This window comes from Mandrillus leucophaeus, unplaced genomic scaffold, assembly GCF_000951045.1.
Source record: "Mandrillus leucophaeus isolate KB7577 unplaced genomic scaffold, Mleu.le_1.0 Scaffold227, whole genome shotgun sequence".
NCBI lineage: Eukaryota > Metazoa > Chordata > Mammalia > Primates > Cercopithecidae > Mandrillus > Mandrillus leucophaeus.
The window spans coordinates 119,247-145,000 of record NW_012102332.1 but is presented as its reverse complement, the minus strand read 5'-3'; the positions used below and the strand labels follow the sequence as shown (position 1 = coordinate 145,000).

At 39.2% G+C, this 25,754-nt stretch overlaps 1 protein-coding gene and 1 long non-coding RNA gene across 5 annotated transcripts in view; one reads left to right on the top strand and one right to left on the bottom strand.

The window, feature by feature from the left end:
* The window catches only part of UBE3A (ubiquitin protein ligase E3A), a 99,423-nt gene extending 92,645 nt beyond the window's left edge, over positions 1-6,778 (top strand). For all 4 annotated transcript variants that reach the window (XM_011981472.1, XM_011981471.1, XM_011981470.1 and 1 more), the window contains 2 exons: positions 3,885-4,028; positions 4,838-6,778. In XM_011981472.1, the coding sequence (XP_011836862.1) occupies positions 3,885-4,028; positions 4,838-4,958 (265 nt within the window). In that variant the 3' untranslated portion in view covers positions 4,959-6,778. The remainder of the gene's footprint in view (positions 1-3,884; positions 4,029-4,837) is intronic.
* The window catches only part of LOC105540753, a 62,790-nt gene continuing 42,909 nt past the window's right edge, over positions 5,874-25,754 (bottom strand). Inside the window, exon 8 of the long non-coding RNA XR_001006252.1 lies at positions 5,874-6,055. This is a non-coding gene — a long non-coding RNA (uncharacterized LOC105540753). The remainder of the gene's footprint in view (positions 6,056-25,754) is intronic.

Below are 25,754 nucleotides of genomic sequence, written 5' to 3'. Positions count from 1 at the left end.
TTCCTTACATATGTAAGGTATCATTAAGATAAATTGTTAGAAGTGGGATTGTTGCATCAAATGGTAGATGCATATATAATTTTGCTAGATACTGCCAAATTCTCCTTCACAGAAAAGTAACATTTTGCATTCCCACCAGTTTACAACAGTCTCTCTTTTCTTAAAACTTTCCAAACATGTGTTGTTAAATGTGGATGTTTACTTATCTGCCAATTGAGAAATGGTATTTTACTATACTTACAATTTTTGAGTTTACCTCAGTTATGAATGATGATGGACATTTTTTCTTGTACTTAAGAGCTGTTTATAGTTTTATATGGTCTTTTGCTCATTTTGCTGCTCGGTTGTTTTCTTCATTTTTAGAAACTTTATATGTTAAGGAGATTAGTCCTTTAACGCTGGTAAATTTGCAAATATTTTTTCCCAGTTTGCCATTTGTCTTTTAACCTTGCTTATAGGATTTTTGCCAAGTGAAAGCTTTTATGTTTATGTAGTCAGCTATTAATCTTTTTCGTTACTATGCTTTGATACGCATTTCTTTAGTTAGGTTTATTTTATTCATTTTCTTTGTTTTTGAATTTTCTAGACTCTGTCCTCAGTAGAAATTTTAGTCATATTGCTGCTTCTTTGGTCACCTTATAATAAAATTAGCCTTTATTTCCAAAATTACCTTGCATATTTCTTCAGTATTTTTTAGTATTCTTATTTCTATTTAGGATGTGCTCATTTCTCTCTGAATTTGTATTTCTCATCATTGGTGGTCTGTCTTGTCTGCTGCTACATTCTCCCTTTGTGTTGGAATGTGGTGTTACGAGTTGCCTGTTGTTTATGACTGAATTTTTCTGGTGTACTTTTGTCTACCGGAAAGTTTTGCTTCTCATTTGCCAGACTCTTTCCATAATAACTTTATTTGGACTTAGGAATTCTGTTTTTCTTGTTTATGTTTCTATAATAGATGTTACTTTTTTTCTGGACATGTTATTACTAGACCTTAGAGTGAAGCAGAGAGGAATTTGTATGGCTTTAGGGGTCTTGGCTGAAGGCATCCCTCCTCTGTTGCTTTAGTAAGGGCAGAATCACCACTTGCTAATTTTTCAGCTCCATCCACTTAATGAAGATTCTTTTTCATTAGCTGCTTCCACCCCTTTACAGCCACTTAAGGGACACTTCTGCTTTCCAAGGTACCCGTCTTCCTTTCATGCATGGTGCATTCCTGAGCCTGCCATTGCTGGACCCAACTACTTTTCTGTAGTCCTTCCTTTAACCACCCCGTTGCCAGTGCTCTAACCTGCCCTCAGTAGTGCTCTGTTGTGGGGCGGGTGGTGGAGGCGGGTGCGGTCTGGCCTTTGGTGATCCCTAATCAGTATGATTCTGCACAAGCCACTCTTCGATGTAGCTCCTGCTGGACCCTGCTCATTTCCCCACTTCTATGGTATTTGGAGTTTATTGCTCTGTCTCCTAGTTTTACTCTAGACCTAAGTCATAGGGTTTTTTTTTTATTTCTCCCCTTTTTGATCTGGATAGATTTTTAGAGATGTTAGTAGGATGTGATCGATACAGCCACCACTTTTTTGTGGAAACCTGGAAGCCTCTTCATTTTTTCTTCAGCTTTCTAAATAAATGTATTCTTATTTAATTCAACGGGTTAATGTAACACACATAACACTTATAGGAAGAGACAAATTTTGTTCCCTAATTATTTTCATTGTATAAAATTTTTAAAGGTTTCATTTAAAAGAAAGACCAAAGCAGCAGCTATATAGCGGGACTGGTCATTGTGACCACTACTCATCTGCCACTTCCTGCAGGGTCTGTCTCTCCTCTTCGGTGGTGCTCTTTGATCTGCCTCCTTAGGTGTAGCTGGTTCAGTTAAGCTTCAGAGCCCCACTGCAGTGTGAGGAGGCTTTATTACCACCCACTGCAGGGCAGCTTTTCTGCTATGTTGGAGGGCTGTGTGCTACAGCAGACTATTTTCTCTTGCCAGCCTCCCCAAAAGGAATGTCATGAACTGGGGTCTGATTCCTTTCCTCCTTAACTGGGAGATGCTCCTGCTAGTTTCAAGTCCCGTTTTCTGTGGTTGTGTGTTTCTTTTTTGTTTTCTCTGGCTGACTGGTAGATTCGTAGAGGGGCAGGGAAGGGAAGTGGCAAGAGATTGGAGAAAGCCAAGAATTCTAATAAAACCTTTAATTTATTTCAGATAAATGGTGTTGCAGCAACAAAAATGCCAGCATTTTGGTAATAAAAATAGTATGTTGGAATATTAGAATATCAAAAACTAGAAAATTGTAATTACTGATTTGGGATGTGTGGTGTTCTCTGCCAACATTCTGGAAATAATTTTGTTTGTTTGTTTGTTGAGATGGAGTGGTGCTCTTGTTTCCCAGGCTAGAGTGCAATGGTGTGATCTCAGCTCGTTGTAGCCTCCACCTCCTGTGTTCAAGCGATTCTCCTGCCTCGGCCTCCCAAGTAGCTGAGGTTACAGGCATCCGCCACCACACCCGGCTAATTTTTATATTTTAGTAGAGATAGGGTTTCAACGTGTTGGTCAGGCTGATCTCGAACCCCTGACCTCAGGTGATCCACCCACCTTAGCCTTCCAAAGTGCTCGGATTACAGGCGTGAGCCACCACACCAGGCTCTGGAAAGAACTTTCTGAATAAATATTAAAATGCATTTTATATAAGCGACTAAAAATACTTTTTTAAAAAAATGTTTTAATCTTAACATTATTTAGCTATAGACCAGGCGTGGTGGCTCATGCCAGCAATCCCAGCACTTTGGGAGGCCAAGGTGGGCAGATCATGAGGTCAGGAGATAGAGACCATCCTGGCTAACATGGTGAAACCACACCTCTATTAAAAGTACAAAAAAATTAGCCAGGTGTGGTGGCGGGCACCTGTAGTCCCAGCTACTTGGGAGGCTGAGGTAGGAGAATGGTCTGAACCCAGGAGGCGGAGCTTGCATGAGCTGAGATCGCACCACTGCACTCCAGCCTGGGTGACAGAGTGAGACTCTGTCTCAAAAAAAAAAAAAAATCATTTAACTATGAACTAGTGTATATATGTTTTATAGATGCCTGATTATTCAAACAAACTTCAAGATTGCACTTTATAAGCTTGTATTTCGTTTTTTAGAACTCAAACTAACGTGTCATTAAAACATAGCTTTTATTACATAGATTTTAGGAATGCCAGAGGATAAATCATTCTCTTAAAATAACTGCACGTGGCAGAAATGTCAGAATAATTCTCCTCCTCCATACACAGCACATATTACTTGTTAAAAGTATTCTAGTTCCTATAAAAATTGAACTTTTGTATTACTGCTATTAGGTATGTATATAGTTGTTTGCATTTGGGGCCAGTTGGTTGGGGCAGGGGGTCTTTTTTTTTCTTTTGTCCTTAATCTGTATCACTTTTCCCCCCCAAAGCTGAGTTAAAGGATGAGTAGACAAGGAGAATAATGGAGAAAGGATAAATAAAATATATACCCAAAGGCACCTGGAGTTAATCTTTCCCAATATTCCTTTCCGTCTTTTTCAATTCATAGGATTTTGTCTTTTGTTTGTTACTGACTCTACATAATGTGATTATAGCATAGTTTAGTTTACATAGTCATTTCCTGTTATTACACACTTGGGTTTTCTCAATTTTTTACTATTGTAGTACTAATATTTTACTATATTGTAATCTAAATTTTTATGTATTCAGAACTGTTTAAGATAAATTTGCTTGGAAATTATTAAATCACCAGAAGTGATATTATCCTGATAATTAACTTCCAAGTTGTCTCTTAATATAGTTTAAATGCAAATCATAAGCTTATATTAGTACCAGTCATAATGAATGCCAAACTGAAACCAGTATTGTATTTTTTCTCATTAGGGAGTTCTGGGAAATCGTTCATTCATTTACAGATGAACAGAAAAGACTCTTCTTGCAGTTTACAACGGGCACAGACAGAGCACCTGTGGGAGGACTAGGAAAATTAAAGATGATTATAGCCAAAAATGGCCCAGACACAGAAAGGTAATTATTAAGTGGTGACTCTATACCTAGTGAAAACCTTGCATTCCTCATCACACACATATGAACTGTCTTTACAGTTTCTAAGCACCTTTGTGATTTTATCTACAAATCCTCAAATCATATTAGACAATTGAGAAAATATTTTGCTGTCATTGTGTGAGGAAACTTTTAAGGAATTGCCCTAGTTAAAAATTATTATGGGACTCACATTGGTTTGGAATTTTTCAAATTAGTATGATTCATTTACATTTTTGATTCCCAGCTTGTTAGTTGAAAGCCGTGTTACATGATAATCTATTTAGAATGGTTACATTGAGGCTTGGAAGATTATCATTCGATTATGCTAGAATCCCGTTATCAAATCATTTTCATAGTCATACTGCCAGCAGTATTTCTAATAAGCATTTAAGAGCACACAGTTTGAAATCTTGTAAACCAGGTTTGCATATTTTCTCCACCTTAGAGGAAGTTACTTCTCCGTGACCTAACCTCTGAAGTGCATTTACTGATGTCCTCTCTGTGGTTTTGTTGTGGAAAGATTTAGTGAAATGAACTGTAATAATTAAATACCTAAAACGGTATCTGGTATGTAGTAAAAACTCAATGGATAAGTATCTTATCATCATTGTTACTAGCTTTGAGTAATTTATAGGATAAAGACAAACTGATTCTTGGTAGTTACACAAGAAAAAGTTTATGATTTGCATTAATGTATAGTTTGCATTGCAAACCATCTCAACTATATATGATTCTAAGTGTATTTCCCATGACTTATTATTTTCCTGTTTTTTCCCCTTTTCTCTATTTAGGTTACCTACATCTCATACTTGCTTTAATGTGCTTTTACTTCCGGAATATTCAAGCAAAGAAAAACTTAAAGAGAGATTGTTGAAGGCCATCACGTATGCCAAAGGATTTGGCATGCTGTAAAACAAAACAAAATAAAACAAAAAAAAGGAAGAAAAAAAAAAGAAAAAATTTAAAAAATTTTAAAAATATAACAAGAGGGATAAATGTTTGGTGGTGATAGTGTCCCAGTACAAAAAGGCTGTAAGATAGTGAACCACAGTAGTCACCTCTGTCTGTGCCTCCCTTCTTTCTTGGGGACATGTGGGCTGGAACAGCAGATTTCAGCTACATATATGAACAAATCCTTTATTATTATTATAATTATTTTTTTGCGTGAAAGTGTTACATATTCTTTCACTTGTATGTACAGAGAGGTTTTTCTGAATATTTATTTTAAGGGTTAAATCACTTTTGCTTGTGTTTATTACTGCTTGAGGTTGAGCCTTTTGAGTATTTAAAAAATATATACCAACAGAACTACTCTCCCAAGAAAAATATTGCCACCATTTGTAGACCATGTAACCTTCAAGTATGTGCTACTTTTTTGTCCCTGTATCTAACTCAAATCAGGAACTGTATTTTTTTTTTAATGATTTGCTTTTGAAACTTGAAGTCTTTGAAACAGTGTGATGCAATTACTGCTGTTCTAGCCCCCAAAGAGTTTTCTGTGCAAAATCTTGAGAATCAATAAAGATGGAAGGGAGAAATTGGAATGTTTTAACTGCAGCCCTCAGAACTTTAGTAACAGCACAACAAATTAAAAAACAACTCATGCCACAGTATGTTGTCTTCATGTGTCTTGCAATGAACTGTTTCAGTAGCCAATCCTCTTTCTTAGTATATGAAAGGACAGGGATTTTTGTTCTTGTTGTTCTTGTTATTTTAAGTTTACTGGGGAAAGTGCATTTGGCCAAATGAAATGGTAGTCAAGCCTATTGCAACAAAGTTAGGAAGTTTGTTGTTTATTATAAACAAAAAGCATGTGAAAGTGCACTTAAGATAGAGTTTTTATTAATTACTTATTACCTAGATTTTAAATAGACAATCCAAAGTCTCCCCTTCGTGTTGCCATCATCTTGTTGAATCAGCCATTTTATCGAGGCACGTGATCAGTGTTGCAACATAATGAAAAAGATGGCTACTGTGCCTTGTGTTACTTAATCATACAGTAAGCTGACCTGGAAATGAATGAAACTATTACTCCTAAGAATTACATTGTATAGCCCCACAGGTTAAATTTAATTCAAAACATGTTAAACATTACTTTCATGTACTATGGAAAAGTACAAGTAGGTTTACATTACTGGATTTTCGGAAGTAAGTAGTTTCCCCTTTCCTAGTCTTCTGTGTATGTGATGTTAATTTCTTTTATTGCATTATAAAATAAAAGGATTATGTATTTTTAACTAAGGTGAGACATTGATATATCCTTTTGCTACAAGCTATAGCTAATGTGCTGAGCTTGTGCCTTGGTGATTGTTTTAACTGATTACTGTAGATCAACCTGATGATTTGTTTGAAATTGGCAGGAAAAATGCAGCTTTCAAATCATTGGGGGGAGAAAAAGGATGTCTTTCAGGATTATTTTAATTTTTTCATAATTGAGACAGAACTGTTATGTACCATAATGCTAAATAAAACTGTGGCACTTTTCACCATAATTTAGTGGAAAAAGAAGACAATGCTTTCCATATTGTGATAAGGTAACATGGGGTTTTTCTGGGCCAGCCTTTAGAACACTGTTAAGGTACGTACGCTACCTTGATGAAAGGGACCTTCGTGCAACTGTAGTCATCTTAAAGGCTTCTCATCCACTGTGCTTCTTAATGTGTAATTAAAGTGAGGAGAAATTAAATACTCTGAGGGCGTTTTATATAATAAATTCGTGAAGAAATGTGTGCTCTTCAGTTCTCAAGTTTTATTATTACGGTACTGAAGTTCTATGATTGTAATAATGTATCCATATGACAAATTTTAAAGTGATAATTGAAATAGGTTATCAGATACAGAATTCACATCAAGTAGACTTCTAACAGAGTCACAATGAACCTACCCTTAAAATTTTAGAGGGAAAAAATCATCAGTTGCACAGACTAGCTGCTCTAGCTTGCTTAATTATGCTAGGCATGTTGTCACTCCCCTTACTTTTGCTGCATGGAATGTCCCTGAACAATAAGGAAGAGGAAAACAGAGAAGTTTTGACGATAGTGGATACTTCGTCTACCCCAAATGTTATGTTATAAAAGTACTTTTTTGCCCAGGTACTCTATTATATAGTTTGGTTTTCTTTGAATTAGACCTCAATCTCCAGGAAGCTCTGGAGGGAAAAAAAGGAACCATAAACTAAAGTAACTGGTTTTCCAAATAAATGCTAACTTTTTTTTAACTTTCATTATAGAACATTTCAAACATAAAACATGAAAACAGCCTGCAGCCAAACTTTTCTGGACCTTGGCAGCTCCAGCAAATGAGCTGGTCATCCTAACCTTGGTTTCCTGAGATAACTACTTTTGGGGATGCTTGCTTGTATAGGGAGATCCATATCAAAAAGAAACTTGAAAATGAGGCTTCAAACAGACCTTGCTGTTATTCATCCCTCCTCGGTACAGACATTCTGTTAGAACAGATGGTTGTAATGGGGCAGCATCACTCCCTGTTCCCATTAAAAACATGACCCTTCTGAGATTCCAGGCCCCTTTGAGGAATTTCCCCAAGAATTCCATACAGACTGTCAGAGAAAGAAATGTCGTCCCAAGACCAGTTCCTGTGTACTCTTGATCCCTTTACCTGCTTACCGCAATTTTTTTTTCTGACTTTCCACCAGTGTCTATCTAAGGGCCATCTGTACCCCTCCCACACTTCCATGGGCCACTGTATAATCCAAAACACACCTTCCATTTGCTCCCTCATTTGGTTGCCTCCTTTTACCTCAACAGTGTTAGTGTGGAAAGAATTGCCTGGGGAGGGTAGAGGGTTTTACAAGTACAGAGTCCCAAGTCTTTTTCTCCCCTCCCAGTTAGTGGGTTGGCATTTGTTAACAGCCACTGCAAGATTTCGTTGCAGGTGTGGGGTAGATATCACTGTGAAAGGCTACTAATCCATGACAGTTTCACTGAAAGTACAGTCTTCAAGGATCCTTATAACCACCTCATTGCCAAAATCAGTAACACGTATCTATAACCTTGACTGTACCCTAACTTGAGCTGTTGCTTCTCTGGCTGCTTATTTTTCCGTCCCAATTTACCCAGATTTTGGATGGATACTCCTCCAGTTCTGCTTAAAGTCCTTACCTGTTCTTGCCCAGTTCTCTCTGGTCAACCTCAGGCACTCCCAAAGATTCTTCCCCAATTCTGTATCTTCTACTCAGACCTCTGTCTCCAGGAGTTCTTCCCGCTACCTCAAAGTCAGTAGGCCTAAAAACAAAATTCTTCATCTTGCGTCTCTGTCGGCCATTCTTTGTTTCTTTTTACGAAATGTAACCTTCACCCCAATCATCAAAATCTCTCATTCCTCAATTGTCACAGGTTGTCAATTCTTTCCCCGTAAACCCCTGCTGTCATTCCTCCTTTATTTATACTGCCCTTACAGGTCCTGATCCTCTGACTCACCTGGACATTCTTAGCAGCTGCCTAATTTAATTCCCTGACTCTGATCTCCCTCTTCCAATCCTTTACATTGTGCTAGAACACCATCTTGCTAATTTTAATATTCTCTGCGTTCAGTGCCTCCACAAATTGCCCCCTCACTGATCTTTCCAATTTGGCCGTGGGTTACACACTTTTCTCCCTGCATTCCTACCCAGCATCTTGTCATATTTCTCAAATACTCTTCATGACCACATTTTTAAAGTACCTCATCCATGAAGACGTCATCAACCCCCAGAGCGCCTCCAATGCTTCCATGGTAGCACGGCATGGTGGGGTACATCTCTTAGTTGAACAGTGAGGAGTCACTGGAATTCTTGTAGGGTCTGCTCTTGATACCCCTTCCACATTTCAGTTAAGGAATTTTTTTTTTTTTCTTTTAATAACCTTTGCCTGGAGTGTAAGTAAATTCACGATGGATATTGTCCCTTTTTTTAAAAAAAAAAACCATTTTGCCTTTCACATGTTATTGCCTCCATTTTTCTGTTATCTTGTCAGTGTTGCCACCTAAATGATTGAAAATGACCCAGCATGCAGTAGAATGTAGTGAAGCTTCCTATTTCATCCATTTTTTTCATAAGTGCATTGGTATCTATATATCCATCTGCCCAAGCACCAGTTGTTGAAAAGACTTTTAATTTCCCCATGAATGGTCCTGGGACCCTTGTGAAAGAACAGTTGACCATAAATGTAAGACTTTCTGGATTCTCAGTCTTAACTCTGTTGTCCTATATGTTTATCCTTATACCAGCACCGCACTGTCTTGATTGCTGTAGCTTTGTACTAAGTTTGGATTTGGGATGTGCAAGTCTGCCAGTTTTTTTTTCCCCAAAATCATTTGTCTATTTTCAGTCCCTTGCATTTCATACGAATTTTAGGATCATTGTGTCAATTCCTGCAAAGCTGGGATCTTGATAGGGATTTAGTTGAATTGATAAATTTGAGAAATAACTGCTATTTTAATGGTATTAGGTTTTCTATTCCATGACTGTGGGATGTCTTTGCATTTGCTTAGGTCTTTATTTCAGTGATGTTTTATAGATTTCAGTGTACAAGTCTTGACTTCTTTAATTTTTTTCTAAGTATTTTATTGATGCCACTTTATATGATTATTTTCTAATTTTTATTTTTGTATTCATCACTGGTCTTAGTAATAAAATTGATTTTTGTATGTTGATCATGTGTATTGTAGCTTTTCTAAAATTCTATTTTTTTGGTCACTTAGTATTTTTTGCTTATGAGATCATGCATCTGTGAACAGAAATACCTTCTTCCTTTCCAGTCTAGATTCTTATTATTTCATTTTCTTGTCTTAGTGTACTGGCTGGCACCTCCAGTACAGTATTGGATAGAAGTGACAAGAGCAGACATCTTTTTCTTGTTCCTGATTTTAGGGGGAAAGCATTCAGTCTTTCAGCATTGAGTATGATGTTAGCTGTGGGTTTGCATCAAGTTGAGGAAATTCTTTTATTAAACCTAGTTTACTGAGTGTTTTTTAATCAAAAAAAAAAAAAAAACCAAGCCACTGCTTTGCTTTTTGTCAAATGCTTCTTCTGTATCAAGATTGTCATGTTGTTTTGTCCTTTATTCTATTAATATGTTGTATTAATGGACTTTTGTATATTGAATTAACCTTGCATTCCTGGGATAATCTCAGTTGTCCATGCTACATAAACCTTGTTCTATGCTGCTAGATTTGGTTTGCTAGTATTTTGTTTAGAATGTTTGCATGTATATTCATAAGGAATATTGGTCTGTAGTTTTCATATTATATATCTGTCTGGTTTGGGGATGAGAGTCATACAGCTCTCAGAATGAATTGGGGGCTTTCCCTGTTTCTAAACTTACTGAGGTATTTTTTAAGTGAACTACTTGGAGACCTTCAGCTGTGATCTTTAGATGCTAGGAGACAGAGGGATGGTACCTGACTCTGAAAAGGGTCTCAGGGTAAGACATGTCTGAAGTGGCCTGTGGCAACTAACTAAAGAGTACTCCCACCAATAATGGAGTCAAGACGTATGTTTCCCAGGGGCCACACTGGTCACTGAAAAGAGATGGACTATGAGCCATCTGGAAAACTACGCTGCACAAGTGGGCTGCCTGCCTGGAGCCAGGCACCCTGCAGCTGAGTGCCATATAATGTTGAAGCTGTTGAGGGAGGAGAGGTTGGAAGCTGCCTGCTTAGAGAATCTCAGCGGTGGTTCCCAGCAGCGTGTATTCCAGGAAAGAGTCATTCACCACCCTGGCTCAGAGTAATAATTAACAGTGACTGGGTAAGGCAGGATCTTTTCTTCTAATTCCCTCCCCTCCAGAAAGGGCAGCAGCAGCTCTTGAATGGGAAAGAATGTGGAGGGAGGAAAAGAAAAACCAATTTCCCCACACTGCTGTCTTTAAGCTTCCCACTCAAAGGCCTCAGTAAGAGGTGGAATTATGTTTTCCATTAAGAGAGAGTTTGGCATCTTGATGTTTCAAAGGTGTGGGCTTTTTAATACCCTAGAACAACTGATGATTTGTTGATTACCAAAAAGGGACCAGAAAAGCTACACAGCCTGAGATTTCATCCCCAGAAGAATGAATCCAGAGAGTAGACTTGCAGCAAAAAAAATGTGTTCTGCGCCTGCCTCTCCCAAACACATAGTGAGAAAGAGAGTCTTCATCATTTGGTAAATTAGACCTGTGGAAAGACTCGGGACATTTAGGATGATGATATTTATGATGAGGAAGATTTCTATGGGAAACTTTTTAAGTTGTCTCTAATCCTATTCCAACTGAAGTTTGAATTTTTTTCCTTTCATTAACATTTACTGAGCAAATACCTATTGCATGTTTGCCATTTTGCCGGGTGCCACGGATTTCAGGCTGATTGAGAGCTGCTTTGTTGAATCAAGGAGTCTACTACAGGGAGACAGTCTAGTTAGAGCAGGCATAAGTACAAACCACTAAGGATAAAAGAAGTATGTGAAAGTACAATGTGGGCAGAGAATTCAGATCCAAAAATACTGCAGATAGGTGATGAAGGTCAAGCCGAATCTTGACAGACAGGATAGGTGTGTGTGAGGCAGACAGGCGGATGCTCTTTAGTATATCTGAGTGCAGGCTGTAAGGAATCAAGATGAGATTGGGATAATGAGGGCCTTACAGACCATACCAAGGACTTTGGACTTTATTTTGCAGACGTTAAGAAGCAAAGACATAATCAGTTTTACATTTTATGTTTATTGCAAACTGAAAGAGCACAAGTGTACTTGTGGTCTTTGCAGTTAAGTTATTGCTATAATTTTTAAAAGGCAGACAATCTGAGGATAGAAGGGAGGCCAGAGTCCAAGACATGCTAGGGACTCGGTGATTGATTCAGTGCTCATGCATGGGAGAGTTGAGTCAAAGACAGCTCCCCCATTTCAGGTTTTGAGAGCTGGGTGGACAGTGTTGCTGTTGGGTCTACAGAGAAGAAGAGTGGGTTTTGAAGGGAAAATTATTAATAGTACAATTGAATGACGTGTTAGTTGTGTCTGAGGGATATCCAGGGAGAGCTGTCCTGAGGCAGTTAAAACTACGGGTCTAGAGAAAAATGTACACAGAAGATAAAAATGTATGACTCCTGACCTAGACCATAGCTGAACCCGTGGCCAGGAAAATTATCATCCTGGAAAAGGCAGAGAGGAGAGAAGGACGAGGATCCATGGAAATGCTAGCATTTGAGAGTTACACAAGGAACCCACAGCAGAGGCAGAGAGAAAAAGCAGGTTGGTTTTTGTCTGCTGCAGGAGACAGACACCAGGCTCCGTGAGGGCAGAGACTGTCTTTTTCGTGGCTGTACCTCCAGTGCACAGAGCAGACTGTACATGTGCTTTGTGGATCCACGCAGTTAACTGGGGTGTCTCAGAAACTTTCCATCCCCCTCCGTACTGTGTCTGCATAACCCTGGCCAAGCCTCCCTTTTCCCAATGTCAACTCTCACTGTAACTTTTAAGGAGGGCATATATCTACTTACTGTCATCACCATAAAGATAAATCAGCCAAGTGAAAATATTTTGAAACTTTGGAAATATATAAACTCCAAAATCATCAGTTACATCAATTACATACATTACATAATGATGTAATGACTCTGGCATCCTAAAGATCCCATCACTCTGCCTCACACTGGGGTCTTGCCTACTTCTCTGTTCCAAAAGGGGACAGTAGTGGTATCAAATCTGTTTCTTGAGGCAAATGAAGTACCTTGCTCCAAAATAATCACCCACAGCAGGCAGGTAACCTCCAAGTGCTTCAAGCTGAGATTGAGCAGGAGGATCCCAGCTCATCACAACTGGGTGGTAAATAATACACTTGGGCCCAAATGGAAGGAAATGCATTACCCTACAATGCATTTCAGAAGTTACCCCAATATGCTTGCATCCAGGCCCTAAATCCAGCAAAAAAGTGCCATGCCATTCACCTTCAACATGTGTTAATGGAACTGAGATATATTTCAAATTTAAATTGTGTTCCCCAAAGTATTCATTATTCCATAGTGCCTATTACAATCTGTATTTTTATGTTTACTTCATGACTGCCTAATTCCCTCCTTAAATGTTAAGCCTCATGACAGTAGGAACGTATCTGTTTTATTTGCTCCACTGTCCCGTACACACATACTTGTTGAATGAATATATGAATGCCACCGTTATTGCAAAGTTCAAGGGCCAGATTTGTCAACCAGACTTCCAGATTTCTACAGAAATTGCCAGTAAAAGGTAGTATAAGAATGGTTCATGCGTGTGAAAAATGATCTTGGATGGAGCTGTTCTGGCATTCAGCTGCTCCTCATATTCTCCTGCCACTGTGCAGGGACAGCACAACCCCCATGTTGCTTTCTTGAGTGTAGCTCATTTCAGAAAAGCAGTAAAAGGAAAACCCACTTGTTTGCTTTATGTTCCTAAGAAGGTGTTGAGTAAATCAATCATGTTATCCTAAGTGACTTTAATTTTATGAAGGCTCCTTTGTTTCCCTTGCACTCCTTTCTACCCATCTCTACTCCCACCTCCACCCCCACCCTCAAATCATGCTATAATTTCCATTATTCACTTAAGGGTGGCTTTTATCTCATCACAACCATCTGTGTGCTTTAAATAGCTTCTACGTAACCGAAGTGGAAGCAGTCGTGTAGAAGAGCACATGGCCACTCCAGGGAACATGAGAAGCCTCTGCCTGAAGGTAGGCCTCCCTTCTGTCATCTGATCTCACACATGGCACCGCAAACCTGCAGTTATTTAGCCGTGTGCTTTGTGACATTAATTTCACTTTCTTGGGTTATTCTTACCGTCTTTAGGGAACTTAAATATTTAAGAAACAAATACTACTTAAAGAGATCTATACCATTATTATATTCATTTAAGTGAAAAACTACCACCTCCCATATATGTTTATCTCATGACCACCTAAACTGATAAAAATATGTTAACTGTTGTCTTATATTGCCTCAGGGAAAAAGTCTGGATGTTGACTGGAGGGACTGCAGGATAGCCATTCGATACCTGCTTTTGTGACAAGCTAAAGCAATTGGATTTTGGTGGCTTAGGGGTAAAAATGGCCTGACAGATCATCTTGCCCAGCCCTCAGCATATGGAGGAGAAAACTTAGGTCTCAAGTTGTGAAGCGCTTTGCTCAAGAGCACTGGCCATTTCATATATGTAACAAGCTCCTACTCCATGCTCATTTCACAGTAGCGTGTCACTTTCAGGTCCGCTTCCTTCAGTGGACATTGTCTTCACTTAATTAAATGTCAGGAGGTCCCCCCCAAGAAGGCTTGACTCAAGGAAGGAGGAGGGAGGGCAGACCCTCCCAGTTCTCTCATTGACTAACTTTCATTTGTTGGATTGCTTTTACTGATAAAAGTTCAGAAATTAGAGCCAGGTTCCTGTTCCTGTTCCCTACCCAAGCCCCTGAAGAAGCAAATTAGTGAATGTTCCCCAAATTCTTTTACTTTCTAGTATGCAGTAAGCAATACTGCCAAAAAGTTTCCCAGAGTCATGTTCCTCTTAGATACCTCTCCTTGAAAACTGTTGTTTGGCATGGAGATCCAAGCTGGTGTGGAAAGTTCCAGATGCCCTGGTCCCAGCCTCACCTGCCCTGCTTTTGCTGCCTGTTCTCACTGCTTCTCTCCATATTTCCATTTGAAGTCCTGCAGTGCTACTGTGCCCTGAGTTCACTTTCTTACTATTAAATCCTGCCTTGCTTGCCATGTTTTATAGATGAGGAAAGCATTTTCTACCAGAGCTCAGGAGCAGCCTTGAGGTCAGGGGTAAGGTTTTTCATTGGTAAGTATTCAGTAGTTGCTGAATGACAATTGGGTGGAAAGGGAAGGGGTGCCTTAGAAAAAAGGTCTATTATTTGTGGTAATGAAATTGCTTCCAATTTATTTTCTTATCTCTTTGAGAACTATTTACTGTCCTCTGCCTGCATCCTGCATTCTGATTTCTGGGGCATTCAGTGCTCCTCCCTTCCTTTATTCAATGGGTTCTTGGAAAAGAAATCTTTGAAGAGAAAATGTGTGGGCAGTGGGAGACTTCTGATTCTCTGCACCAAATACTCAGCCCTTTCTTTCGTGAGAATACCCTGCTTTAGGATGGCGTGGATCTGAGTCAGCAGGCCTGGGTTCATTTGTATATACTCCAGGTTGTGGAGGTTGTTCCTGCGTCTTGGCCTTTTATTTTGGGGGTGCACCACACTTCTGTCTCCATAGACTATGTAATTAAGAAGCTTGCCTTTCGATTTCCTGCCAATGGCTGGATCTTGAGGATCACTGCACAATGCTTGTGTGCCCCACTGGAGAAGTCTCTCGTGGCACCTTTCCCCTCCCATAGTGGTGGAATGTTGTCCACAGAAGGCTTCTCTTCACTGTTCAGAGACTCTAAAGATAAAACCTGAGCTGACTTGCTGTGTCTACTGGGACCTCCTCCTATTCACCATTGCCCTCACACCCTTTTCCTTGGAGTCTGTCTTTAGGGTCACCCTGGGAGCTGCCGGGGCCTCCACCTTCTTAAGCAGGCCACTCCTGAGAGCTGGGTAGAGACTGTCTTTGTCCAGACTGTCTGAAGAGCATCTTGCTGTTAACCTCCCTCTCCTGTTCTTGACTACTGCCTTCACTGCTGCCTCGCGCTCGTCTACCAGGGTGGTATTATAAAGTACGTCCTCGAAGGTGAGCTGTTTGACCAGCTCCTTGTTGCCTAGCAACCTAGGAAATTGTCAGAACAGTCGGGCTTGCATCAGCTCTGACCTTTGGAGCTTTGACTGGCATTATTTATAAAAGGCTTTCTGCTCTGTTAGTCAAGCATTGGCTTCATATTTCTCCATGGACTCCAGAAAACTGGGTTTCTTTTTCGCAAGTTCTCGTTTCCAGTTGAAGAACAGAACTGAGTAGGACTTCTCTATTTCCTTAAGTTTTATGCTCTCTCCAAATATGGTGTAGCACTTGCTTCCCTGGTTGCCAACGCTGGCCGACCAGCTCTGGCAGTTGCTCTGCTTGTGGTTCTTCCCTGAGATGCTCAGTTGGGCCTGGGAATCTTCCATTTCTCTGCCCACGAGGGGACCTGGCAGTCAGTGTTCTGTCAAAGACCTGTGAGGGTGCTTAGTGAACTGTGGGCACTGTGACCACAGGGTTCTATTCCCGGTCCAGTGTTGGTTTTTCAGAACTCTGTAGGTTGACAGGACATGCTGTCTGGTGGCCAAGTGCTTCTCCCAAGAGTGTGGGTCCTGGGAGACATGTTTCCTGGCCTGCTTACTCAGGCCTAGCTTCCACCTAAGAGCTGTCCGCTTCCCAAGGGGATGTCCACATGCCTCTGTGTGATAGGAGCGGAATAGTAGGGCAGGACTGAAAGGTCTGTATGTTTGCTTTTCAGTCAGGTACAGGTGTTGGAGGTTTCGTAAATGTGATTTCTTTTGATCTCCCTGGCAGGCAGTGATGGGGAAGTTTTTAGTAAGGTTATTAACAGAGATAAAGGATTTAGAGTTAACATTTAATAGGGGAATTTTTCTAAAGGATGGTTGAAAATGATGCTTTATATAGTTTTAGTATATGAACTTTTCAAGGATGGAATTAGTCAATCTGTAGAAATTGGGCCGCCTCTGTTATTGTGATATATTAGACTGTATTGAATGATGAGACTTTCCAAAGGTTTAAAACCAACAAACAAAAAAGGAGGCAGAAGAGGAGAATGAGGATATAAATGAGGACACTCTCGCTGAGGACACATCAGCTGTTAGCAGTCTGTCTCTGTGTACCGAGCTCAAGAACTGTGACTTTGGTTGAACGTTAGACCTTTTCTAACCAGCTTCAGACATGGTAATCTTCACATAAGCTGCTGCATTTGTTCTACCAGAAATTTAGTCTGTTGTGTGACTCCAGCCACTTTGCAACTCAAGATTGTTACTTGTTCAGGTTTCTTTCTTTAAATAGCTAACCATCTAACAACTGTTATCTTGTTAGGGTCGATTGATGGTTAGCCATACAGTATATACATCATCCATATGCTTTCCTCTCCTATCTCTCTCCTGTTTTCCAGTCCATCCTCATCTCTCCTCAAGATCAACAGACCCCAACCTCTTTTACTGAAACATTGTATTCCTAAAGTAGTCCTGCCCTTTCCTTCTGCCTACCAAGCCTCAAAGACTTCTGTGCATCTAGACTCTGCTTGGTTGTTCTCCTTCCTTCAGAGTTATTTCTTTGTCAAACGCTACTATGTATAAAAACACAAAGCTTTGATAATTCCTTCTGTCCCAAGGGAGCCTTACGCTTGGCTGAAATTTAGGGTAAAGGTAGTATTTTTATTAGTAAAATTAAATGGTACAGAAGTGAATTCTAAAATTAGTTACATAAATCTAAGAGAGTTTTCATGAATTCAGGTTGCCCCAAAGATTTAGACCATACTTCTTCCATGGAATGACTGTCATGCAGTTTGAATGGTTGACCTCAAAATTATCCCCAGCCCTAGAAGTGCAGTAGGTATATTAGTCTAAGGCAGTCAGGGTAATGCTATCATCCCTGCCACAAATTGGTTTGGAATGGGGATAACCAAAAGCACTTTGGGCCTGTGAAATTTGACAGAGTGTTTACTGTGAGCCTGGGGAAAGAACATGCCTGCTCCCATGTGAGAGTATGAAGAAACACTGTGCCTAAGCAAGGAATCATGTGGCTCCAGTTTTTACTGTCAGCCTTTCTACCACCAAGGAGACCAGCCTTGACATGATGTAGATGCATGGACAGCTATGTGGAGGGATAGCAGAATCTCGTTTTTAAACCACATGGCTGAGCTATTTCATTAAGTCACCCCAGAAGTCTTCAGCTAACAGTATCTTAACTGGTGAACTCCTGTGACTGATACAGGAAAATTTTACTTCTTAACCAACTATGATAAGTCCTTTGTGCAGGAAGGAGGTTTTGTGGAAATGATGTTGACTCACTGCACACTGTACAGGAGGGTGTCTCTTTGACACCACCAACCTTAAATAGTAAGAAAGCCATCAGAGTGGGTTGGGTGGTTGGATTGCTTTATTGCAACTAACAAAGGGTCAGTTGTGCAGTTGTTCACTATCTTTCACTTCCCCTCAGAACTGTATCTCCTAGCCCAGGGCCCTATAGGTCAAAAATGCCAGTTTGTTGTACGGTCAGCAGAGCCCAGTACTATGCTTTAAAACACTCGGGGATAATCATCAAATATTGAACAGATGTTGTCTGTAAACAACCACTGCAGCCAAGAACAGTCTGCACCTGAAACACTGCCTGCGACTATACATATGCCCATATGCTTGAACAGTTTTAGAGTTGTAAAAATCTTGTTTTTAGAAGCAATTAGTTTCATTCCCTATTATATGAGGATTAACTTTGCAATGATGTACTGATGTTAACCGAGAAAAGGATCAAAAAGGCCTTGGTTGTGGTGAAACCCAGCAAAATGTGGGTCTGCAACAAGTTCCAGATGAATATCCAACAGCACTGTCCCAGTTTGATTAAGGTGATGACACCCCTACCATGGCCACAGGACCAGGCCATTTGATTTTCCCTAGGGTCATAGGAGTGTTAGCCCAGGTGATCAGCTCAACACCCCTGAGATCCAAGAGGTATATACTTTGAAATTTCAATTCCATGACTACTGACTGCATCTCAATCCTATGTTAATACTTTCTTGAATAATACTCTGTTGACCTAGTTATCCACTTTGGAAACTTCAAAGACATCGTCTTCAGCTCTTTCTGACTCCCTATCCAGTTCTCCAGTTCTGTATACACCATCCCAGAAACGGTCCTCACATCCAGTTAATCTCTGACATAGACTAATAGGCCTTTCTACAGCTTCAGTATATTCTCTTCTCTGCTTCTGGAACCTAGGATGTAGGTGCTACAGTGATACTATCTTTGACATTCCATCTCCCTGGAGAATTTGGAAATGGGGAAATAACATTACTCTTAACAAAGCAAGATTACCAGTCCTGTAACCTGAGCCAAGGCACTGACCCTTCTGTGAAGGCCAGATCCAACCAGCCACAGGAACCTCTACAGAGAGACTGAAAAAGGCCAGCCCTGGAGGAGCCAATGGCCAGGAGAACATAGGCATAAAGCCTACTAAGGATGTAGCCCATCTACCCTGGGAGTGGATTCCTATAAAGAATAGGCACTTTGGGCAAATAAGGCCCGATGACACCAGCCACTAAGATCTTCTGACTCTCTCCTTTATAATGTGAGTTCATTTGTTTATTGTGTGTTTAATGTGAATTCCACCTCTCTAAAGGCTGAGAACTTCCTTTGGCTCAGTCTTCACTTCGTTCAGCCTCTGACTTCCAACTGATGCACCAAGCCAATGTGCAAGAAAAGTTAATAAATAAAAGTAAGATTTATTACAGAGCCAACTGAGCACGCATATATATATGGAGGAGTCCCTGCATCACTGCAACATAGTAGTCTTTCTCTACAACAGTCCCAGGCTAGGCAGCTCTTTGTAGGCCCAAGGGAACTGCTGTGTAACTAAGGCATGGTCTTTCTTGACTACACATCTTGTATACAAGGTATTAAGGCCCTTGGCCACCTGACTTTGGCCCATTTTTTCAATCTCAGCTCTACTCTAAATTCCCCACATAGGTCATTGATTCTCCAATGAGGTTATTCTCCTGATCTCTGTGTGGGTTCTTATACATAATGGAATTATGTGTTTTTCTCCTGTTTAAAGTTTGGAACATCATGTTAGCCATCATTTTATTCTCTTCGCTTTCAGTGTATTACACTCACATACTCTATGTGGAATCAGTGCTACCTATTAGACCCAAGGCTCATCAGTGGGAAATGGTGTCAGATCTCACAGAGAGCAGTTTATGGGGCTCTAGGTTCTTCAGGCTTCCTTCACAGCCTAAGCTCCATATTTAAATCCAGCATTCAACCCTAATCACTGGTGTTCACTAGCATCTGCTACATATTCTTGCTGACTGTGCTTGCTCTTGAAAGATACAAAAGATACAAAATGCTTGAAGCTTCCCTCCAACAAGTGATAATTCACTGAAGCTCAGAGGCAGCAGGAGCTCCCATCTGTTCTGCCGCTCAAAGTAGGAAAGGTGTCCAGAGGTCATGTGGCCCAAGTGATGACATCTCTGAAGCACAGATGGGCTAAGAGTCACCTGTATCCAAAACTCAAGTAACACCTGTCAAGTTGTGGAGAGTTACTTTGGGACATGCCAAAGTTACACAGAGAGCTAGAGCTAGAACTCAGACCTGGGACACCAGACTTCAGTCTCTGAACTGCACTGGGTTCTCTGCTCAGAAGCTTATTGGGGAGAGAACTGACAAAAGGCAAGGCTAAGGAGTGCTCTTTGTGGATGCAGCAGGAGAAGAAACACCCTTCCAATGAGGGGTCTGCACAGAGTTCAAATGTCCCCTTTATTCACACTGAACATGAGTATGGTTCTGCTCTTTTGCCCTCTGCACAGGTGGCATAGAAGGCAGCACCTGATCCTTCAGGTCTAGGGGAGGAGTCCCCAGAGAATTCATAGATCTTTTAAACCCTTCACGTCAAACTGACATCTGCTTATGTAGCTTAGCTAAATGTGTTAGTCATTTGTCAGTCTGTTGTTTAATTCTATTATCAAACACATCTTCCCAAAAACGAGAAGGGGAAGGGAAAAAGGAGTCTGGGAAAGGACCACACTTTCTACCACTCCTGTAAACAGTGAGCTTTACTCTGCAATACACCAAATGGAGGGAGAGAGGCTATGAGATGGGCACAGTAAAGAGCCACCTAAGGGAAGTGGGCAGAACTCCAGAAGACTTCCTAAGGAGGCTTTTATTCTTTATGATTCTTTGAAATGTTTTTTAAAAATCATCTTTGATTTGACTTTTGCTCTAAAAGTATCACAAGGTAAGACTCACCTGTGAAACTAAGCACATCCTATAGTCAAACTATGAAAACTTGTACACACGTTAGTGGGGCTCTGTGACACCACTGATTTCCTTAAACTGAGCTCCTTTCAAGGTGTTTTGACCTAACTGGCCTTTGGGTCAGATACAGCTTTTACATACTTTTGGTAGGTAACTACCAGTTTCTATTTGTCAGGGAAAGTGGGTAGGAGTTAGCTATTCCCCACAACCTTGATAGCAGCTTATAAAGAGCCAGTGTCAAATCAATTTGTGCCACATGCATTATTTTTAAAGCATTTCTTAGAAAGCACACACAGGAGTGTTCATGCAAGAGGTACTGTAAGCCTTTGCTTTCAGGGCTTACAGCCTCTCAAATTAAAGGTTTATTATACAAGGTATTTGTAACAGTGACCAGCATTAGGCTCTGCTGTGTTAACTACTGGCATCAGTCAAAACATGTTCTCACCTCATTTCTGTACATGTTTATATGTTTAGGGGTCAAGCCCTGTGTGTCCTTTCTGAGGGCCATGTTAAAGGCCTCCTCAGATTTCTATACCCTATTCTTGCAACGTGGAGAGGTTCTCTAGAAGTATTTTAGCCAGGATACATTAATCAAATGCCCTCAACTTCACCAATGCAAGCCAGCTTCTAATATACAAATTAGCAAGCCACTGATTTTACCATTAAAAAACCCATTTCTAACATTTACTATGGAATTAGCAAAGTTTCTGGTGTACATTGGATATTGAAGCTCCAGTAACAGACTCAGAAGAAATAGAGACCTGTGAAATGACAAATAAGGTAGACTAATCCTCTTAAAGTTCAACAAAGTACAAGAAAATATGGACAGAAAAATGAAATTTGGAAAACAACGTATGAACAGAATGAGAAGTTTAACAAAGAAATATAAACACAAACAATAGAAATTCTAAAGATAAAGGATACAGTAACTGAACTGAAAATCTCAGTAGAACACTTCAACAGCAGACTTGATCAAGCAGAAGAATCAGTGAGCTCAAAGGTAAGACATTTGAAATTATCCAATGAGAAACAAACAAAAGAGAATGCCTGTAAGAATTATAGGACACATCAGGCTAGCTAACTTTTGCATAATAGGAGGTCCTTAACGAGAATAGAAAGAAAAAGGGCTAGAAAGCATATATAAGGAAGGAATAGCTGAAAAATTCCCAAATCTGAGAAAAGATGACAAAATTCACTAACAGGAAGCTGAGGTCACCAAATTCAACCCAAAGAGTTCACCAAGACACATCACAACCAAATTATCAAAAATCAAAGACAAAGAATACTGAAAGCAGCAAAGATAAGAAACATATCACATTCAAGGTAGCCCCAATACAGATTCAGTGGCTTTATCAGCAAAAAATCTTACAGGCCAGTGAGAGTGGGATGGTATATTCAAAGTGCTGAAAGAAACAAAACTGTTAACAACACTTTACTTGGCAAAGGGAGAAATAAACACTTTTCCAGATAAACAATGCCTAAGGGAGTTTGTCACCACTAGGCCTGCTCTACTGAAATTACTAAAAGGGAGTTCTTTAGGCTTAAATAAAAGACTGCTAGTTAACGAAAAACATAAAAGTAAAAAACTAAATGGTATAAGTCATTCATAGAATTCTCTACTATGGTAAAAGTGGCAGGTAAAGCAATGTTATTTGTATTAGGTTTAAAAGATGAAACAAAAACAGCTGTAGCTACAATAAATTGTCAAGAGATACAAATTTTAAAAAACAAATGTAAACTTTGACATCAAAATCATAAAAGGTAGGGGTTGTGAAAGCATAGAGTTTTTGTATGCAACTAAAGGCAAGTTTTTATCCGCTTAAAGTATCCTGTTATAAGGATAAAATGTTTTAAGTTAGCCTTATGGCAAATACAACGGTAGTTGCATAGACTATAAAAGAAAGAATTCAAAGCACACCACCACAGAAAACCACCAAACCACAAAGGAAGGTAGCAGTAGGGAAAAAAGAAACAAGGGAGCTACAAAACAATCAGAAAACAAATTACAAAATGACACTAGCAATTTCTTACCAATAGTTACCTTGAATGTAAATGGATTAGATTCTCCAAGAAAAAGACATAGAATGACAGAATGGATTTTTTTTTTTTTTAATCACAACCACATACTACCTATAAGAGACTCACTTTTTTTTTCTTTTCCTTTCTTTTTTTTTTTTTTTTTTCTTTTTGAGACAGACTTTTGCTCCTGTTGCCCAGGCTGGAGTGTAATGGCACAATCTCGTCTCACTGCAACCTCCACCTCCTGGGTTCAAGCAATTCTCCTGCCTCAGCCTCCCAAGTAATTGGGATTACAAGCACCCACAACCACACCCAGCTAATTTTGTACTTTTAGTAGACATGGGTTTTCTCCATGTTGGTCAGGCTGGTCTGGAACTCCCGATCTCTGGTGATCCCACCCGCGTTGACCTCCCAAAGTGTTGGGATTATAGGCGTGAGCCACTGTGCCCGGCAAGAGATTCACTTTTCTACTAAACATACACATAGACTGAAGGTGAAGGGATGGAAAAAGATATTCTACCTAAATGGAAATTGAGAGCAGGGGTAGCTATACTTCTATCAGACAAAATAGACTTTAAGTCAATACTATAAAAAGAAATAAAGTTTCTTATATAATGATAAGGGATTAATTCACCAAGAAGGCATAACAATTGTAAAAATATATGCACCCAACATTGACACACCTGAATACATAAAGCAATTGTTAAATGATCTGAAGAGGGAGATAGGACCTCAATACTCTACTTTTCACAGTGGGCAGATTGATTCCCTAGACAGAAAATCAATATTAAGAAACAATGGGCTTCAATTACACTTTAGACCAAATGGACCTAACAGGCATATATGAAACATTCCATCCAGAAGCAGTAGAATACATTTTGTTCTCAAATGCACATGGAACATTCTCCAGGATATATTATATGTTAGTCCACAAAACTATTCTTAAGTTTAAGAGGAGAGAAACATATCAAGTCCCTTTTCTGATTACAATGGCATGAAACTAGAAATCAAGAACAAGAATCAATTCTGGTGGAAAATACAGCAATATGTGGAAATTAAACAACATGCTCCCAAACAACTAATAGTTCACAGAAGAAATCAAAAAGTAAATAAAAAATTACCTTGAGACAAATGAAAATGGAAACAAAACTTATGTGATGCAGCAAAATCAGTCCTAATGGAAATTTACAGCAATACACACCTACATCAACAAAGAAGGATCACAAATAATCTTACTTTTCACCTAAAGGAACTAAAAAAAGAACAGACTAAGCCCAAAAGTTAGCATAAAGAAGTAAATAACAAAGATCACAGTTGAAATAAAGACTAGAAAAAATGAACAAAACTAAAAATTGTGGGGTTTTTTTTTGGGGGGGGGGACGGGGAAGATAAAAACAAATTCTTACCTAGACTAGGGAAAAAAGAGAGTACTCAAATAAGATCAGAACTGAAAGAGGGGACATTTACAACTGATATCACCAAAATACAAAGGATTATAAGAAACTACTATGAAGTTATGCACCACCCTAAAGAAAGGAATAAATTCCTAGACATATACAACCTGCAAATAGTGAATCACGAAGAAACAAGATCTGAATAAGCCAATAATAAGAAAAGAGATTAAGCCAGTAATAAAAACATCCCACCAAAGGAAAGCCCAAGATTAGGCAGCTTCACTACTGAATTTTACCAGACATTTATAGAACTAATACAAATTCTCAAACTTTTCCAAAACAATGAAGCAGAGGGAATATTTCTAAACTTATTTTAGAAGAGTAGTGTTACACTGTTATTAAAGCCAGACAAAGACACTTCAAGGACAGAAACTTACAAAGTAATATCCCTGATGAACATGGATGCAAAAATCCTCAACAAATATTAGTAAACTGGATTCACGAACACAAAGAATGATTCACCATGATGAAGTGGGATTTATCCTTAGGATGCAAGGATGGTTCAACATGTGCACACCAATAAATGTGATACACCACATAACAAAATGAAGGGTGTAAATCAAATCATATGATCACCTCAATGGAAGAAGAAAAAGCATTTGACAAAATTCAACCTGGTCTCATGGTAAAAACTCTCAACAGATTAGGTATGGAGGCCATGTCTGACCCTCATCACTTTTTGACATAGTACTAGAAGTCCCAACCAGAGCAGTTAGACAAGAGAAAGAAATAAAAGGCATCCTAATAGGAAAGGAAGAAGTTAAATCATCTGTAATTACTGATGACATAACCATAATCAGAAAACTGTAATAATGTCTCCACCAGAGCAAAACTAAAACCTGGTAGAACTGATACACAAATTCAGTAAAGTTGCGTAATACAAAATCATCTTACAGAAATCAGTAGTGTTTCCATCTACTATTAATGAGCTATGTGAAAAGGAAATTATGAAAATCTCACAATAGCAACAACTATTAAATACTGAGATGTAAATTTAAGGACGTAAAAGATCTGCATACTGAGAACTATAAAACACTCATAAAAGAAATGAAAGAAAACAAATAAATGGAAAGATATCCCATGTTCATGTATTAGAAGAATTATTAGGAAGATGTTTATACAACCCAAGGCAATCTACAGATGTAATGCAATGTCTTTGAAATGCCAATGTCATTTTTTTTCAAAAATGTAAAAAACAATTTTTAAATTCATATGGACCCACAAAAAGACTGTATATAGCCAAAACAACTTTGAGCAAAAAGAACAAAGCTGAATATATCACACTCCTTGACTTAAAAACATAAAGTAATTATAATTAAACAGCATGGTGCTGGCATAAAAACAGACATCAACCAATAGAA